General features: G+C 56.8%; 1 protein-coding gene across 3 annotated transcripts; it reads right to left on the reverse strand.

The window, feature by feature from the left end:
- Nucleotides 1–433: 433 nt before the first annotated feature.
- On the reverse strand, nucleotides 434–17,696 carry Slc45a1 (solute carrier family 45 member 1). 3 transcript variants are annotated; one of them, XM_046424821.2, is made up of 9 exons: nucleotides 17,611–17,696; nucleotides 12,925–13,344; nucleotides 12,307–12,399; nucleotides 11,709–11,933; nucleotides 8,283–9,019; nucleotides 5,651–5,804; nucleotides 4,109–4,285; nucleotides 2,852–3,057; nucleotides 434–864 (listed from the first exon to the last, which is right to left on the reverse strand). In XM_046424821.2, the coding sequence occupies exons 2-9, from the start codon at nucleotides 13,319–13,321 to the stop codon at nucleotides 598–600; spliced, it is 2,256 nt and encodes a 751-aa protein (XP_046280777.1). In that variant the 5' UTR covers nucleotides 13,322–13,344; nucleotides 17,611–17,696; the 3' UTR covers nucleotides 434–597. The 3 variants fall into 3 exon arrangements, with proteins under 3 accessions (XP_046280777.1, XP_058428680.1, XP_058428679.1); XM_058572696.1 differs by lacking the exon at nucleotides 434–864 and adding an exon at nucleotides 1,859–2,447; XM_058572697.1 differs by lacking the exons at nucleotides 12,925–13,344; nucleotides 17,611–17,696 and having other exon boundaries at nucleotides 12,348–12,382.
- Nucleotides 17,697–19,270: the final 1,574 nt, after the last annotated feature.

The following is a 19,270-nucleotide window of genomic DNA, read 5'->3' on the forward strand; positions in this document are numbered from 1 at the left end:
AATGGTTAGCGTCCCTGAGTTTAATCCCGGATGGATGGATGGAAGGAAGGAAGGAAGGAAGGAAGGAAGGAAGGGAGGGAGGGAGGGAGGAAGGGAGGGATAGAAGATGAATGGAAGGGTGAATGAAGGGATCTGAGGCCTCTGACCCCAAAGAACCGCGACCGGATCGCAAAATGTGCGCTGTCTTCCTCAGCATTGCTGCAGGACTTGTCACTGGGGCTTCCTGTGCCCTGTAGACATCACAGCTCCCCTGACCAGCACGTGGCACCCAGCTGAGCTGTAGCTGTCTCCAGGGGCTTCCTGGGACGAGGAGTGGGGAACCCCCGATTGAGAACCACTGAGTTTCACTGCAACTTTCAACAACCACCCCCCCCCCACCGCCCCCTAGTCCCCAGGAGAGTGGCCCAGGTCCCAGTGACCTCTCACCCTCAGAGAGCCACTAGAAACTGCAGCTTTGCTGCTGTCATTTATTGTTGGACCACATATTTACACCCCCACAGGAAGCCTGTCCCGTGCTCCCGGGCCCTTGGTGTCTAGTGGCCAGCCCACTGCAGACGTCCAGGCCCAGGCAGGAAGCCCAAAGCCGAGCCCTGGGTGTCAGGTGTTCAGCAGGAGGGGCCGGTGCTCCTCATCCACGGAGTCACTGGGAGGAATCTCGTAAATGACAAACAGGGAGGAGTACAAGCAGCCCAGGAAGGACACCAGGCTGGAGAAGTACATCACGCCGTTGGCGCTGCCCACAGCCGAGGTCAGGGGCCCCAGGACCAGGGAGACCAGGATCTGGGCCAGGAAGTACTGGCAGCTTAGCAAAGAGATGTCCACGCCCATGCCCCGCCTCGTGCCATCCGCTCCGGACCCTGCAAACTGACCGGAGAGGGACGCATCAGCCAGACCCGCCCCAGCCAGCCACGCAGGGCGGTGAGGAGGCCCCGCAACTGCTCCGCAGCGACCTCACGTTTTTCAGGCCGAAGTGCTCAGGGCTGAGCCAGGACTTGATGACATCTGCATGTGGAGGGATGGCGACCGGGAACAGGACAAGTACTAATGGGTGGAGGGCTGAGTTCCCACAGGCCAAGCGTGCCCCCTGCTCTCCCCAGGAAGGACCACTGCCCAGCCCCACGGCCACTCTGCTGCGCCCCCTTCATCTTCCTCAGCCAGGAAGCCTGCCTGAACATGCCCTAAGATGTCCCTTGTGGCCTTTGGCCTTGGTCTGGAGGTTCCCAAGGCTGCAGCTTGGAGGCGCCCTTCCCCCTCCCTCCCCACCTTAGCACTGTACCTGGGGAGGTGAGAGGTGGACTTTGAGGAGCAGAGCAGGAGGGGCAGTGGGGCCGCACACTTGTGGCAGCACAGGCCACCAACAGCCACCTGTGTGCCAGATGGATGCCTCCCCATTGGTCAGGGGTGTGTGACATTATAGACAGCATCCATGCACTGATGGGCAACTCTGGGGCGACGGACAAGGCACGTCAAGGTGCTCTGTGATCAGCACCACTGTCCTGGGGAAGGCTGGAGCTCCCTGGGCTACACCTGTCTTTGCAAAGAAGGTCCTCTGGGTGCTGGGTTGGACTCCAGCCCAGACAGGAGCCCCCTGGAGGCTGTGGCCACGCAGGCTCCGCATCCACGCAGGCTCAGCGTCCACGCAACTGTGACTGAATCCCATATAGGGCAACCCCTGACCCTGGTGCCCCTGCCTGAGGGGAAGGGCAGTCCTTTGCCCAAAATTGGTACATGGTTTACTCCAGTGAAGGGGGCTCAGAGCTCCAGGGGCCTGACAAGGGGACAGGGCTGTCATGCCCAGCTCGCGTGGCGTGACTAAGCTGACGGGGAGCTGTCGCAGCCACCACCCGAAGACACCAGGCCTCCCCTCTGTGGTTCCTGGGAGATTACTGGGGGATTTCGCTCTTCGTAAAAAGCACTGTGCTTGGGGCAGCCCTGGCTGAACTTGTCAGAAACCTCAAAACCTTAAAATAAACCAGGGCTGGGCCAGAGACTGGGGCCCCAAATTAAAGGGGCGTCAGGAACTAGTGAGCAGGTAGTATTTTTAATGCAGTATTTAAAATTTTCAAAGTTACTGCAAAAACGAAAAACACCACGGTGGGTGGGAGCGTCCTGCGGCCGTAAAAGAGGGTGACACAGCAACTCCTGCTACACCCGGGGGAGCCCAGACCATCGGTCTGGGAGCGCCAACCAGTGGTGGTCTTGGAGGCCAGAGGACTGATGGCTACAGGGTTTCTTTGAGGGTGACACATGTTCTAGGTTGGCTGTGGTGGTGGGCACACAGTTCTGTGTCTGACACCTCAGCTCTGCCCAAATAAGCCAGCAGCCGCCCCCACAGAGACGGCTCAGGCTGCCCTCGTCTCTCTGGCTTCAAACACCAGCGCGGGTCGGCCCGGCCGCGATGCCCAGCTGGTCTGTGTTGTAGGTGTCGACACCGTGTTCTGCACGGGCTGTGGACATTAGTTCTGATTTTTAGAAATCCTGCCATCACCTGCCACTGGTCCTGGGGGGCTAGCTCTGGGCGCTCGGCTCTCCTCCCGTGAGCCTGACAGTGAACTGCTGTGTGAATGGGGGACCCGGAAGCCTGATGAAGGGGACAGAGGCGGGGGGTCTCCCTGACGCAGGGTCCTTGCACAGAGTGTGGGTCATGTGGAGGCCCCTGCTAAGGAAGCAAGGGACGACTCACAGGGCGGTGAACCTGGGCGGGTCATGGAGGCCGAGCCCACTGGGAAGGACTCCCTCCCGCCGCCAGTGTCTGGATGGTCTCCATTTTCAAGCAATGGCCCTGCAGATCGTGTACCCATCCCGGGGACATTTCCCAGGCAGCATAGCCAAGAAGCAAAGAAGCACTTACCTTCTTGCTCTGGTAGTAGTCGCAGAGGAGCGAGTAGGGCAGGGTGCACAGGGTGGAAAACAGGACCCCGTAGGTTATGCAAAGGGACAAGACCACGTAGAGGTTCCTGGAGAGCGTGGCCAGCCCGGTGCCCAAGCCGAAGGCGAGATAGGCGATGAAGTAGAGGGTGCGGACGCTCAGACACTCCTCCAGCTTCTCCAGGATGGCTGCGGGTGGGAGAGGGTGAGCGGCCACCGTGTGCTGGCCCCACAGACCACATCCTGCACCACCGCCAGGGCTGAGCTGAGGTGGTGGAGAAGGGACCCCGGGTGGCTGGCCACCTGGCCCCAACCAGAAAGCACTCATTGGGGGCTTCCCAAGGCAGGACTGTCACATGGTCGGCAGCAGACCCCTGGGGCTTCTGCAGGGGAAGGGGTCTCTGGGCGGAATCACGGCAGAGATTCAGGGACTCGGGCTGGAGCTGAGTCTGCGCGTGCGTGGGTATTCTTCCTTGCTGTCTCTTTCCTACCACAGGGACAGCAACAGCCCATCCCCTGGCTGGCCACCATCTTTATGACTGCCACAAGGTGCCCAGAGATGGCACGACAACGTGGGTCTGTTTTATTTAAACAGCTGAGGCCACCTGGCTATGGGGCACCCAACACCCCGGTTGCAGCCCAGAGACTTGCAAGTGAGATTTATTCATTTTCTGGGCCAGGAATGGAACCCTGGCCATTTAGCTACAGACCGTTGAAGGCAGCTTCCGAGCCAAGAGGGCACAGATCTTGGCTAAAGAGCTGGGGTGACCTGTGTGTGGCCTTTTGCAGACAGGAGCCGACCCTAAGAGAACACTTCCGGTGGTCACTGCAGCCAGGCCCCACAGGGTGGGCACTGTCCTCGACTCAATCAACATGCCACCCAGTCCCAGGGCTCACCCACCAGCGTCCCCTGCCCACCCCACAGGCTCCTTGATGCAGCCCCACCACCCCTCCGTCTGCCGCCCCTCAGAAGGACATGGGTCTGTGCAGCACAGCCCTGGGGCGGCCAGGCATATCCCAGGTCCCCACTTGGCCCTTGGCCCTGGGTTTAGTCAGGGCTAGCCAGGCACCTGTCCCCTCGGGCTGCCCGCAGGTTGGCCTCTACCCCCCAGTGCCCAGGACAGTATGGCCTGCCGGTCCAGCAGTTACGGAGGGACTGAAAAGAGACAGCATGTGCCACCCGCCCAGCGCCCCGAGTTTGGATTCCGTGTCTGCACTGGGGAAGTGGGCGGCTGCCTACCTGAGTAGAGGGCTGCGCTGAAGGCGTAGATGCACATGCCCCAGCAGCCCATGGTCACGCCACTGTTGTACTTCTGATACTCTTCTGACGTGTGCGGGGCCTTGGGGTCCCCTTGGAACACCACCTCGCCCATGAAATCCGTGTAGAAGAGCAACATCCCCTCAAAGGAGAGCCAGCCTGGGAGGAGGAGAGAGGGCTATGGCCCTGGATTGCAGAAGCTGCGGCCCAGCCCTTTAGCCAGGCCGTTCTTACGGATGACAAAAGACACAAGTGATTTTTGTTGTGTCTTGTTTGGTCCCAGGGATTGAACCACTGAGCCACATCCTCAGCCCCTCCACATTTTTTAAATTATTATTTTGACATCGGGTCTCATTAAGTTGCTTAGGAACTTGCTAAATTGCTGAGGCTGGCCTTGAACTTGTGATCCTTCTGCCCCAGCCTCCGGGGCCGCTGGGATTACAGGTGTGCACCACCGTAACTGGCAAAACAAGCAATTTTTATAGACTCAAGAATTACAGAAGAAGCACCCCATAGCTTCACCCCCAGAGACAACCTCTGTTAAAGCTCTGTAGGAGTCCCTGTGGCCTCGCAGGTCAGATGAATGTGTATTTTTATAACACAAACAAGTTGATGCCATGGGTGCTTGGGCTACTGGGAGAAATACGTTAGGAAGCACAAATGGTGACATGGACCCCATGTGCTTCATCACCAATAGAACTTAAGAGCTCTGTCCCTCTGACTCGGTGTCATCCCTTCTTTGTGGGGGAAGGTGGTGTTTACTGGGTCTCTCGAACCCCAAGAAATTTGCACAACTTCCTAAATCTTCAAATACTGTGAGACAGGCTCATTTTAATGCCATAAAATGCTTCACAGCATGGCCACGCTGTGACATACTCAGCACCCCCAACTGCTGGACACTCTGTCCCCTGGCCAGTTTTCAGCTATTGCAAGCCACGCTGGACAAAAGGGCTCATGCACATACACTTGATGCCATCTTTGGCTGCATAGGACACCCAGTGAGGTCACTGCGACAAAGTCATGGACACTCTTATGATTCCTGCCCATGACCAGATGGCCTTCTAGAAGGTCCTGCTGATCCATGTCCCATCCTCAAGCTCCTAATCACCCTCAGATGCCCAACAACTCAACAGCAAAGAGACACCAAACAGAATAAAAGGCGAGTCCACGGTCGCTCCAAGGTCAAGCCCTGTAGGTTTAAGAGCATCCGTGGGTGGACCAGGCTGATGCAGCAGGCGGAGGGCAGAGGAGGACACTGTGGGAAGGTGGGGCCCGTCGTTTCACTATGAGTTGTCCCAGAGCTTTTGGGAATAAGGATTTGGCTCTGTGGAGACCCAGGTGTCCAGCCCTGCCCTGGGGAAGTAGTGTGACCCAAACACCAGGTTTGATGGGGACCTTGATGGGGACCTCGCAGGGCAGCACCTTGCTGCCCTTGCTGTCGTCTGTGGGCTAATGAGGGAAGAGCCTCCTGGGAAGGGGCAGAGAGGCTCGGGCCAGGGGGCCCTCTCCGGGCCCAGAACTCACCCAGGAAGTGGTTGACGCAGAGGTTGCGCAGCGCCTTGGGCATGTGGCAGATGGTGAAGCAGAGGCTGCGCAGCGACAGAGGCCGCTCCGAGTGCTCGCTGGAGCCCGTCAGCTGGCTCTCGTACTTCACACCGTTGAGCAGGATGTTTGCTACCTATAACAGAGCCGCAGAAGCCTGGGTCAGTGAGCCAGCCCCGGGTACAGAGCACGAACCAAGCACCAGCCACCAGAGGAGGGAACTCAAGGCCCGCAGTGTGCCGCAGAGCCCACAGTTGCTCCCAGTGTGCCGCAGCAGGCGAGCTCTGTGCCTCATGGTGGGGGGGGGGGGCGTGGTTAAGCCCTGGGAAAACACGGAGTCCACTTAAAAAAACATGGATCTGTTCAGCCCAGGACAGCGCGAGGCCTTTCTTTTCCAGGAGGTCCATTATTTCAAGGCAATGGGGACACCTGTTCCGAACCCTCTCTCTGCACAGTCCCCCACCTGAGCACAGGGCGGGCACATCACATTGCCCCCAGCCCCAGCCTTCAACGGGGACGTGCTGTGCGGCTAAGGTGCCCCCTGTCCACACGATGGAAACAGAAGGAATGGGGGACAGTTTCTTTCTGGGACCCAAGAACGATCCTCCTGGGGGGGCATCTGCTCACTGACTCCGCCTGCTCCTCCCTGCCTGGTTTGGGGGCACAGACTGCGGCCAGGAGAACTGATCATTCTGAACTTGAGCCGTTTTGAGAATAAAGACGCTGCTCTGGCTCCACAGGGGAGTCCAGGTGTTGTCTGCGCCCAGCGGCTGCAGTGGGGAAAGGACATGGGGCGTCCACATCACTGGTTCCCAGGGGCCACGTCGACAGAGCCTGTCCCCCACACCTGCCCGAGGAAGACTGCTACTTATACCATGTCCCCACTCAAGCCTGGATGTGTTTATTTTAGCTCCTGATTTTTATTCTCCTCAAAGAGCTGGGGCATCAATGGCAATGGATTCAGGATGAGAAGGGATTCAGGAGAGAAGGGATTTCAACAGGAGTTTCAAGCGCACCCAAGGAACTGTGCTTAGAAGCCACTCTAAACCTGGAGAGACAGGTAGGAGGCCCCGGCATTGACAAAAGACTGGCTTCGTCGCTCTGAAGTCACCAGAGATGAGGGTGACAGCGCCCCTGATGGGAGCAATCAGGAAATCCCTTGCTTTGGCCAACAGCAGGCCTTCCTGACTCTGGAGATCTTTGGGCCTTCAAACCATTTCCGTGCAAGGGCTCAAATGGTGCTCCCAATGCTGCCCACACTGCCCACAGGGAGGACTTGGCCAGGACCTGCCCCTGCCTCTGCAGGGCTCTTCCCCCAGATGGGACGATGACCGAGCCAGCCAGCAATGGCTTTAAGGCCCAAGAGCCATAATGCAGCAGAGGAAGCCAGGAGAGTCCCAGTCAGGCCCAAGCATTTCACTGGGAGGAGAGAGTGGGCAGCCACCTCGGGGTGTGTCCAGTTAACTACTGACTAAGCCAGGGAAGCCTTCCTGGGATCAGGGAAGGCACCCTGGGCTCCTGGGGGAAGCTGCCTGAGAAACCAATGGCCCTGGTCCCATGTGGACCCAGATGGGGTCGAGTCGGCCTGGATTTACTTCTCATAGGGCCGCGTCCAGCCCACCTGGCCCAGTGCAGGTTAGATGGTTTCACAGGACTCAAGTCCACAAACCCCAAGTTCCTGACCTCTCCTCCTATAACGCCCAAGGCCAGTGGGCCACTGGCAGCCCTGTGTCTACTTAAATAAGAGAATTCCCTCCCTTGGCTTGGAGTAGCCTCCTCAGGGTCATGGTCATAGATTCTTTTTTGTACCAGGGATTGAACCCAGGGGTGCTTAACCACCGAACCACATCCCCAGCCTTTTAAAATCTCGAAACAGGGTCTTGCTAAGTTGCTGAGGCTGGCTCTGAGCTTGAGATCCTCCTATCTCAGCACCCCCAGGCGCTGAGATTACAGGTGTGCACCACCAGGCCTAGGATCGTGGATTCTGGAAGTTGGTAAAACCTCATGTCTCACTTGGTGGGCTTGAGGCCAATCCAACATATACTAAAGGCAACCTAAACCACCTTCTGGAACATTCTGTGCCTTCACAGAAGATGTCATGGCCCTGGAGAGTCCAGAGCTTCTGCGACCCCTGGTGGTTGGCTAACACGAGACCTTGGGAGAAGCCAGCGCTGCAGTCTCCGAGCCCTGTTTGATACTCCAGGTCGTCTTATCTGGAGACTCAGCCTGTTGGTACCACATTCACGTGGCACAGATGGGCTGGGGGCTGGGCTTGAGGGGAACTGCCAGAAACCAGCAGAAGACACCCTGTGCTCATGCACCAGAGGGGCGTCCTCCCTGCGTGGCCTCTGCACAAACCCAGCAGTGTGTGTAGTCCGCAGCCTGCTAAGCCTCCTGGCAGTGGGGACCCTGCGGTCTCACCTGGACTCCCGTCAGGCTGGGGTTCACGCAGCAACATGCGAAGTGAGGCTCCTCCGCGCAGACAGGAGGACCTGGGAAACCCGCCCGGCCCGACGGGAAGCTCTTTCCAAATCAGCTCCCCTTCCTGTCATCTAACTGCTGAGGGGGACCCCCACCGCCACCTGACCCCTGGCTTCCCACTGCTGGCTTTCACCTGCTGGCTGAAGGTCACGTTCCTTCTCCTGCTGGTTTCGGGGCCGCCTCCTCCGGCTGCATCCGGCAGAGCCAACGTCTGGGGTCTCTTCAGAATCCCGGAGGCCCTGGGCTTGGGGGTGTCCAGGGAGCCCACCCGCAGCACGTCCCTGTCTGAGCCGGAAGTCAGGGCACCCTCCCTCCTCTCCAGCAGTCCCCGGTCCTGGTGGTAGAAGCCGTCTGGGGCCCGGGGGAAGCTGACACTGATGGCCTGCCTGGGGACGCTGCCAGGGAGGGCCAGGTAGTTGTCGTGGCCTCCCGTGAAGCAGTCGATGAGGACGCTGTCGATGTTGGAGGTGCCAAAGGAAGAGGCGAACTCGTTAATGCCCGTCAGGGAGCTGTCCCTGCTGATGAAGCTGCCGTACTTGGGCGTGAGGGGGCTGGGCGGGGAGATGGGGCTGGAGAAGCTGGCGTACAAGCTGGTGGCCTGGGCGGGCAGGGCGTCGCCGGCCCCCTCCTCCAACAGCAGCGGGGGCGAGGGGGGCAGCGGGAGGCTGGGGCTCTTCATGGCCGTCCGCTTCTCACCCAGGGGCCGCAGGGGCCTCTCTGGGATGCTGATCAGGGTCAGCACGGTGGTGATGCTCAGGGTGACGGCAGTGAAGATGTAGATGACGCGCAGCTGGCCCCCAAGGGCTCTCCCGAAGCCAGTTCTGTCCCAGTGGATTCCCCCGACTACGTATCCGAACCCTCCTCCGAGACCTGGGAGAGAAAGGGGGCTTTGGTTCCTTCCTGTCAGTGGCAAGGGAGACCCGAAGGACGGGGTCCCATTTCTTGGGACACTGAAATAGCACCGTCTGTCCCAAACACCCAGATGTAGTGTCTGTCCCACAGAAGCCCCAACAAAGGTGGCAGTGGCATTGCCAGGTGGCTCCTCAGGGACACTCCCTCCTCTGCCTGCTGGGGTCACCTGCCTGGTAGTATCCTGGGGCCTGGCTCCGGAGCGGGCAGCACATGGCCCCTGCCCTCCTGCTGCTCCACTCATCGCGAGCTGTTAGGGCGACATAGTGGATGTCGCCAGGTCACGCCTTCCCTCAAGCCCCCTCTGGCCTCAGAGTCGTGGGAGGCTGACACAGTCGAGCTTGCTCCCTGACCGTGTCCTTGCACATGGTCACCATGAGGAAAGTCACCTGTCACGGCCCCACCTCTCCTCCACCTGGCCCTCAGGATCTTCCAGCACAGGAAAACAGAGGGGTGTGGAGGTCTCAGTCCAGGGCCCAGGGCACTGGCCAGATGGCCAGGAGGCTCCCAGAGCCCAGCATGAAGATGTGAGCCAGGCCACGGTGGGGGTGGGGTGGAGGGGTACAGCGGCAGCGGCGGCAGCAGCAGAGACCTCCAGAAGTGCAGATTCCTGCAGCCGGGCTCTGTGCGTCTGAGCCCAAGAGCAAGAGCAAGGGACACTGCCCTGGCCCCAGCACCCCGCCCCTCCACTGCCAAATCTCGGGGAAGTGTTAATTTATTTTGTTTTGAGTTCAGCTGTATTTTGAACCATCTACTGTCTGGGAGGAGGGTTCCCTTGGTTTCTTCCAGCTCGCGATCTGGAACATGGCTTCTTGGGGTCTGGCCTCATTGCCTTTAAGTGCGAACTCCCGTGCTCAGCCCTGCACACGTGCTAGGAGCCACATGCCACGGATCTGAGCTCTTCCATTTGCCTCCCTCTGACTTTTACATTCCAGGTCATGTTCTCCATCCCTCCTCTGCCTCTGTCTTGCTTTTTGCCCTTCTTTGGCATTTCATTATTCTCCCTTATTTATTTATTTTTGGTACCTGGGGTTGAACCCAGGGGTGTTCTATCACTGAGCCACATAACCAGCCCTTTCTATTTCCTATTTTGAGACAGGGTCTCACCCAGTTGCTTAGGGCCTTGCTAAGTTACTGAGGCTGGTTTTGAACCTGTGATCCTCCTGCCTCAGCCTCCTGAGCCGCTGGGATCACAGGTGTGCACCACCAGCCCCTCGGATGCCCACATGCTGATTGGATGACTGTGTTGGTCACTGTGTTAGGGCCCAGGAAGTCTTCAGGGGTGCAGACACAGGCAACCAGCGACGATGCTGACTCCTGACACCTACTGCTGTCCAGGGCAACTGCCGCAGGGGTCAGCACCTCCCTCCTGACACCCAGAGGAAGGGGGACACACCCGTGGACAGCGTGTCTTGCATTCGGTGCCACAGGTTTTGCATTTTTGTGATTTATTTTTTCCCTGCTGTTGCTCTGTTTAAAACAGGCCCCAAGAGGTCTGCTGAAGAGCGGCCTGGTGTTCCCAGGTGATACATGAGTGTTTGTGCGTGCGTCGAAGGGCTGTTGGCCCCAAGTTCAATGTGAGTGAGTCAGCGCTGGAATAAAGCGTCTTGAAACAGAAACATGAAAAACTAGGTTACGTGTTGACCGATTTGATGAAAATATCGTGAGGGGAAGCTCACAGGAATCCAGCCCTGTACTCCTCCCGGGAGCAAGGATTCAGTATTTGCTAATTCAGCGTTTGCGATGACTTTGTAAGAACACAGCTGCTGCAAATCACGAGAATGGACCGCCATGTGTGCTTATGTGTCTACATTTAAATGCACAGATACATTCCGCCCTCCGTATCCACTGGTTCCATATCCTCAGATTCAAAATATTCAGAAACTCATTGTGTCTGTCCTGAACGTGAACAGACCTCTTTTCATCATTCTCTAAATGATGCAGTATAACAGCTATTTACCTGCCACCTACATCGTGTAAAATACCATCAGCAACTGAGAGAAGACTAAAGTTGACGGGGAGATGTGCAGAAGTTATATGTAATCATTGTGCCTTTTTATTTTATTTTTTTGCTCTACTGGGGATTGAACCCAGGGGCTTGCACAGGCCAGGGCTGAGCTACATCCCAGCCCTTACTGTGCCGGTTATACAAAGGACCTAAGCAGCAGTGGATTTGGGTATGGCAGGGGTTCCTGGGACCCCTTAGGAGGACTGGAGATATGGATCTACACACACAGGTGTGTCACCATGGTATGTTACTGTGGATACATGTTGTTTGAGATATATCATTTTCGTTTCTTTTTCTTTTTTTAGAACCAGGGATTGAACCCAGAAGTACTTAACCACTGAGCCACATCCCCACCCCTTTTTATTTCTTGAGACAGGGGCCTGCTAAGTTGCTTAGGGCCTTGCTAAGTTGCTGACGGTGGCCTTCAACTTGAGATTCTCCTGCCTCAGCCTCCCGAGCTGCTGGGATTACAGACATGTGCTCCCCACCCCCACCGCCAGATACATATTTTCAGTCGCTTAAATGCTTAGCCTATATTTGAATTTCCCCAACTTATTTTGAAATCGGGGAGTGAAGAAGGGCCCCCGAGTGTACAGGCTCACCCAGGTTTCTGCAGGCTCCGCGCAGTCAAGGGGCACTCACCCGCCAGGAGGGCATGGATGTTGAGGCCTCTGTCCTGGTCCACTGGGCTGCACACGTCCATCATGTAGGCGTGGCTGGGGTTGTCTGCCGAGTCTGCACTGAAGTCCATCAGCACCACCCCGCACACGGTCAGGAGGATCCCCCACTTGTGATTGGTGGCCGTGTCGGCCAAGGCAGTGCCGATGTCCCTGCCATTTAGCAAGAGCGAGAGGCCCAGCAACGCCCCTGGAAAGAGACACAAAGTCACCCAGAGAAAACACCCACCAGCTCTGTCCCCTGTAGTTCACCATCTAAGTCCAGAATCCTGGGAGAATTTTCAAAAATCAAACTTCAAGCAGAGCTGGTGGGACGGGCCAGCTGCAGACTCGGGTGACTTTGCCCCTGGTCAGGTGCGAGCAGCAGAACTGGAATGAGGTGACAGTGACTTATCCCCAGGGTTGACTGAAGCAGGGTCGGGGCTCTCGGCGGCCACACCACTGAGGGCCAGGAGCACTAGGGACTGTGTTGGCAGAGACTTTTTACAGATCCTCCTAGAGGGAAGCTGCCGGGCTTCTTGTTTGGTTCTGGTGTCATTTTATTTCATGCCAAGACCACAGACCTAGAGCCAGGACAAGAATGAAAGGACGTCTCCTTCCCAACCTTGAGGTACATCGGTCACTCCAGGCACCCAGCAGAGGCTGCAGCAGGAACCCTGAAACACAGCAGGCCAGTGTCATCGCTGACCGCCCCCCCCCCGGGGACCTAGGGACACTCAGGATGGCCGGTCACATTCCTGCACTCAAATGTCCCCAAAGAGTCAGAGGGTGGAGCCCAGAGGAGGCCACAGAACCCTAGCTACAACTGGAAGACAGAAAAACTCCGGGAATCGCTCAGAATGTCCTTAAAATTTCCACTTCGACAAAGCACTGAGCAGCCTTGACAGGACCACACAGACCCAAATGCCACCCGCATTTTCGCTCGGATTCTCTGATGATAGCTTGGTCCAAGAGGGCGTAGTTCTTGGGGTTGACTAATTCCTGTTCTAGTGTCTGATTTAGATGAAGGAACTTAAAATGTGGGACGTGATCAGCTACATTGGCCTTCGACAGCCCCAGACTAATGAGAGGAACGTAATTCCTGCTCTCCCTTTGGAACCTCAAGCTACTTGAACCAAGGCTTCCGGAAGCTTCCAGAGGTTTCCAGAGGCCATGTGCCATCAGGGCTGGCTGGGGCTCACCGAGGATGGGGCTGATGAACCACACCAGGCTGTAGAGCTGGTCGGGCAGGCCCATCTGGAGGAGCACGGGGGTCACGTAGGCGGTCTCCATGGCATAGCTGAACTCAATACCAAAGAGGATACAGCCGTTGAACAGCAGCTCCCGGAAGGACCTCTGGGGGTGCAGGTCCCCAAAGTCCACTAGCTCAATGGGACACGGAGTGTTGGGGGGTGGGGGCGGAGACGGACGGATGCACTTCCTCCTCTTGGGGTGTCGCTTGAAATTGTTGGCCCGGTGGCTGATGTGACGAGTCACAGACCCCGAGTAGCCAGAGATCTGAGACCTCCAGATGTCCTGAGGCGCCAAGCTGGGGAAGAGGGCCTCTCCCGGAGGGGTGCCGCTTACGGGGGGGATCATGGTAGGCAGGGCTGTGGGCGTCCCTGTGGGGAAAGCCCATTGGGCACGACGGTTACTTCATGGGGCCTCGATTACAGGAGTCCACTTTCCGCGTGGCCCCTGTGGCTCTCTCCCCACCCGCTGGTCCTTTGCACACGGGAGAATCTGAGTCCACACTGAGCACCCCCATTTCACCCCGACCAGCAGAGCCGCCTGCCCAGGAGGATGGTGCAGGCCCCGGATCCTGTGGGTGAGCTCAGCCGCCTAGGAGACAAAGCCTGAGCCCCAGTCCTCAGGTCCCCGCATGAGACCCCACGGCTCCGCCAGGACAGTCGCGCCAAGACCCTCTTGCGGAGGTGAGGGCAGCCAACGGCTTGGTGGCTACCTGAAGGCCCCGTGGGAAGCCTGACCCATGGCCCGCTTCCAGGGGACCAGAGTTGGGCAGACCAGGCCCAGGACAGGAGCCACCTGCGGACACTCTGAGTGGGGGGACAGCCTTCTTTCATAGGAGGGAAAGTCACAGCATGCCCTCTGCTCCCGAACCCTTGTATTCAGTCCCTGTAGGAGGCCAGGGGCCTCTCACTCCAAGCAGCTGGGCCAGCGAACACAGCCATGTCCTTTCAGCATCAACTCATCAGTCAGGAGAACTGTCAGTCAAGTCTGGAGACTTCTATTCAGGGGTTCAAATGCTCTCGAAGGAGGAGGGCTGGGGTGCCGCTCCGTGGTAGAGCACCCGCCTGGCGTGTGTGAGCCCTGGCTGGGATCCCTAGCACCTCAAAAAATAAAGGTGAAAAATAAAAAGGGCCGTGGAGGGGTGAGAGGTAGATTCCCATCTTTGATTTGTTTATGTTGAGAACAATTTCCACAATGCCCACGAGGTAAGGAGGGAATCGGCACCCCTAACTCCCCCCTCCTGTCCTCCAGCCCGCCCAGGGGAGTACAATCTGCACTACACAGAGACCCCTCTCCTGAGCATCCAGATGCTGTTCACTGTTTTGAAATGAATCTAGATTTTACAAATTAAAGGAATGGACTCCTGTTGCTGACATGTGTTTTAGCTAGTGCCCACTTTCCTAAGCACAGGGAGAAGGCTACTGAGATCAGAGGGAGAGACAGGTATGGACGTCAGAATGAGTCCTAGGGCCCCATGTGGCCTCTCTGAAAAGCAGGGGACTTCATTTCCTTTGAAGTTCTTCCTGAGAAGTAGCCCCCAACCCAGACAGCTTTCCCGACCTTGGTAGGTTTCTTGATGACAATGTTTGTCACTTACCAAGACATTACAGGCTTTCTTCCAAAATTAGTTTTAAGTTTCAGAAAGAAAGCCCTTATTTTTGACATTAATGTGATTATATCACTTCCCATCACCCTACGCTAGTGGATAACTTCTTTATGAGTCACTCTGAAGTTCTTCACCCCAGATTTATATCAACACACTCAGGGATCACCTTTCTTCCCTTCAGAAGACATCAGTGGTGGACGTGATTGGACCTAGAGCCACCCGAGCAGGATTCAGAACATTGAGCTAATCCAATGACCCAGCCACCCATCCATCCATCCATCCATCCATCATCCATCCTATATCCATTCACCTACCAACTCATCTCTCCATCCGTTCATCCACTGTCCATCTACCCATTCATCCCTTCTTCCCTACATCCCTCCATTCATCCATCAATCCATTCAATACCCACCCACTCATCCGTCTGTCCGTCCATCCATCCATCCATCCATCCATCCATCCTCCCTTCCATTCATCTGTTTATCCACCCACCCAACCATTCACACATGCACCTGCCTGTCCCTCCATCCACTTATCCACCCATTCAACCTTCCGAACATCCGATTATCCAGCCATTCACCCATCCTCTCCATCTGACTGAGCACTGACACTGAGGATACTGAGGTCATAGAGATAAAACACAGACACCGCTCTTCTCCTGAGTTAGGTAAAAAAAAGCACAGAGAAGGATCCCTAAACAGGGGACTCGTTCACGGGGAGGAGAGGAGATCAACTGCTGGGCACAATGGGGTATGGTGAGAGAGTGAGCCATTAGCTAGCGATGAGGGGCCGTGAAGTCTGCAAAGAGAGGGATTTTGCACTGAGGTGGCTGGGAGTGACATGGCCAGAAACTAGCTCCACTCTCATTTCTATAAATGACTCATCTTGTGACCTTAGAAAAATGCCAGGCTGTCCTACAAAACAAGAATGGAGGGAACTAAGAACTATGTGTAGGCAAGCAATACTTCATTTAAAACTTAATTTATGAAGCCTGACTCAAGATCAAGGTGTTCTGAAGGCTCAGCTGACTGTGTTCCTCATTGTCTGGTTTGGGTCTTCTGTGTCAGTGTTTCACCCCATAAATAGAACTTAACTGCATGTGCTTAATTTTGGGATGGGGAACCGAGGTCCCAGTTGGGAAAAATTTCCCTTTAAAAAAGCATGTGGAAGAAGTACATTTTGAAGTAAGTGGGGAAACCTCTCCACCCAACTCACAATGGACTATGGAGACAGCCCACTTCTCCACCTGCTCGAGATGACGGCAGCATCCCCAGCTTTAGCCCAAGGCCAGCAGCCTGACCAGATAAACCCTCCAGCACCTAACAGAGTCACCCCGAACTTGAAAAGTCTTCCCTAAGCGTCGCTCCTGTTTAAATTTGAGGGTGTTACCATTCTTTTTGGGTGTTACCATTTTTATTTAAAAATATATATTTAATGAAAGCTGTTCATAAAAGTTTATCCTAAGATGAATTTTTACCCCCCCCTCACCCCCTTTTTAATTTTTTGGTACTGGGGATTGAAACCAGGGGTGCTTAACCACTGAGCCACGTCCTCAACCCTTTTTATTTTTCATCTTGACACAGGGTCTCTCTCAGTTGTTTTGGGCCTCACTAAGTTGCTAAGGCTGCCTTGAACTTGTGATCCTCCTGCCTCAGCTTCCTGAGTCACTGGGATAATTATTGGCATGCACCACTGCACACTGCTAAAAATCCATTTTTGAATGTTACTATAAAATGAGTGAAAATGCAATTTAAAATAATAAAATAGAGAATTTTATCACAATAATACAAACATCCATCTTACGATCTTTAGGCCACTAATGACCATTTGTTCAGTCAGAAGAAAATGCATAATATCCCTGAACTCCCCAAATGTTAGACATCAGCCCACTGAGATTCCAGATACAGAGGATGGTTAACATAACGAATCCCTCAAACTGTTATGAGGAGTTTAAGTGGCACATGGTTAATAAAAATAAGTAACATCCACTGGGGGTGGTGGCCCATGCCTATAATTCCAGTGACTCAGGAGGCTGAGGCAGGAGGATCGCAAGTTCAAAGCCAGCCTCAACAACTGAGCAAACCCTGTCTTAAAATAAAAATAAAAAAGGCTGGAGGGCTGGTGCTGGGGCTCAGTGGCAGAGGGCTCGCCTAGCACGTGTGAGGCCCTGGGTTGGATCCTCAGCACCACATAAAAATAAGCAAATAAAGGCATTCCGTCCATCTACGACTACATAAAAAAGGGGGGGCGGGGGCTGGGGATGAGGCTCGGTGGTTAAGGACCCCTTGGTCCAGTCCTCAGTACCCACCCTCCAAAAAGCAATACCCATGTAAGTTAGACCCTTGGAGTCATCCCACTGTGAGCCCAAACCCTTTCCCCTGCATTTCTCTCCTCTTCTCTGTAGGAAAATGGGCTCCCACCCTGGGCCTGGGGCCCTTGCCCGCCGCCCCTCTTCCCAAGGTTCTCTCAGGTGCTGGGGTCCGCGCAGGCCGGCGGGACCCTGCAGACGGGGACCCTGCAGACGGGGACCCTGCAGACCAGTGCTGGGCAGCCTCCGAGCTGACCCGTTTCCCACTCTCCAGCTCCAGCACTGGGCCCTGCCTGGGCGCCTGTCCCTGAGCCTGGCCAAGAGCTCACTGGACCGGCCGCTGGGCACCTGACCCTGGTCCCCGCGAGGCCAGCTCCTGGCACCTGGCACCTGGCACCTGGCACCTGCGAGGCCGCGGGTGTCTGCGGGGGTTGGTGACTCAGACACAGGGGGCAGGTGTCCTGGTCAGCACAGGTGGCCAGGCCCGGCCGAGTGCGACACCTGCCCAGGTGACAGGACAGGCCTCGGCTGGAGAGCGCCACCAGCCCCGGCAAATCCCGGCCCCTGCTTCCGCGAGGGCGGAATGAGCCTGTGGCCACGCTGCCACCCTCCGCCGGGCCTGGGGTCCCCGCGGGCGCCTGGCCACACTCGGGCAGAACAAAGGTGCGGGCGGCGGGCCTAGGCGCGCCCGGGACAGAGCCGCGGCGCGGGCGGGCGCGGTACCTGGGGTCAGACGGGGGGCATCCCTCTCCGCGGCTGGGCTCCTGGCCGCCCGGGCGCAGCGCGGGTCCCCGCCCGGCCGCCCCGGGCCCGCGGCTGCTGCAGCATCACCCCGCGGGGCGGGGCCGTGACGTCACGGCTGCATCCCGCCGCCCGCGGCCGCAGAGCGTCCTTAAAGCGCCCGGCGGCTGCGCCCGCGCCGGCCCTCGGGCCCGGGTCCGCACCCGCGCCCCAACCCGGCGGCGCGGCGCCCCTGGAGTCGGCTTCCCCGCGGGGTGGGTGTGAGGGCGGGCGCCGGGGTCCCAGGACACCTTCCCGGCCTGGGAGGGCACGTGGATCTGTTTGTTTCTTTTCCTCTTCTTCTGATTTTAAAATCAATCCACACATTTTCCGGTTTTCGCGGATATTCTGTAAATAAATATCGTAAATAACTACCGTGGTCCCCGGACAGGGCCCGCTGCGCTGCACGGACACGGCGGCCGGGACTGGCACCGCATTCACTTAACCGTCAGGTGCCCACGGCTGTGCCAGGCCCTGTTCTAGGCACCGGGGCTGACTCAGCAGGAAGGGGGGGGGACAAGAAGTCCTGTCCTGTGGGGGGACATTCAGAGATGAGGACACAAGTTAAAGGAGATAAAATAGTGTCCCCGAAGTTAGCGAGTCCCTCCAGGACACAGAATTTTGGCGGGACAGGAGGACTGGGGTGGGAGAGCTGCTGTGGTGACTGGTGACTGTGGGGACCACGCGCTGTGCACCTGGGAACCACTGAGTGGAATTAAGTGTTTTCATCACAAAAAGGAACAAAACCGCGTGTGGTGATGCATGTTGATCCAGCGACTCCGTAGTGTGGACGCACATCCAAATGTCATGATGTGTCACCATGATGAAATGTCGACTTGTTTATCAATGAAAAACATAAAAAAAAGAGATAACTCACCACAGAAAGGAATTAGGGTGCAGAGGGCTGGGGAAGGGAGGGCGTGGTTTAAACTGAGCTGTCAACTACGACAGGTGTGAGGCAGGCCCGCCCACCAACATGGAGGGGAGGTCCTGCCGGCAGAGGGCAGAGCCAGGGCAAAGGCCCTGGGGTGGCAGTGAGGTGGTCTAATCAGATGACGATACACCAAGTAGTTCTGCCACTTGTATTGACATTACTGCCACAGGAATCGCTACCGAGGGACATTTTACAGTGGGGGGATTTGACTCTGTTGGGCTGGTTGAGGGCCCTTGAAGAAGTGTCACTTGAGGGCACACTAAAGACTGAATAGGGACAGCAGCAGATTCCAGGTAGAGGGGTAGGTGCACAGAGCCGAGGGACCCAGTGGGGGATGCAGAGGCCCGAGTCACTGGGGAGGTGGAGGCTGGGGATCCAAACCCAGGGCCTGGCACATGCGGCGAAGTGCTCTGCCACTGGACCACGTCCCTGTTGTCCTGACGAAGGGCAAGAAGCCGCCCTGGGGCTCCCATGGGGACGCTGCTGGCACACATCCTGTTCCTACTTCAAAAAGGTCATCGTGCTCAAAGTGGAGGCTGTTGGGGACCAGGTGGCTGCGCCAGGTGGGGGCTGCAGAGTGGCCAGGTGGGCGAGGACCGGATGGCGGTGGGGGCCGGTGGGGGGCTGTCTGGGTGTTTAGGAAGCAGAACCCACAGGACCTGGTGGTAG

The sequence above is a fragment of the Marmota monax genome, unplaced genomic scaffold (genome assembly GCF_021218885.2).
Source record: "Marmota monax isolate L192 unplaced genomic scaffold, Marmota_monax_Labrador192_F-V1.1 WCK01_AAM20220418_F8-fsc00080, whole genome shotgun sequence".
Taxonomy (NCBI): Eukaryota; Metazoa; Chordata; class Mammalia; order Rodentia; family Sciuridae; genus Marmota; species Marmota monax.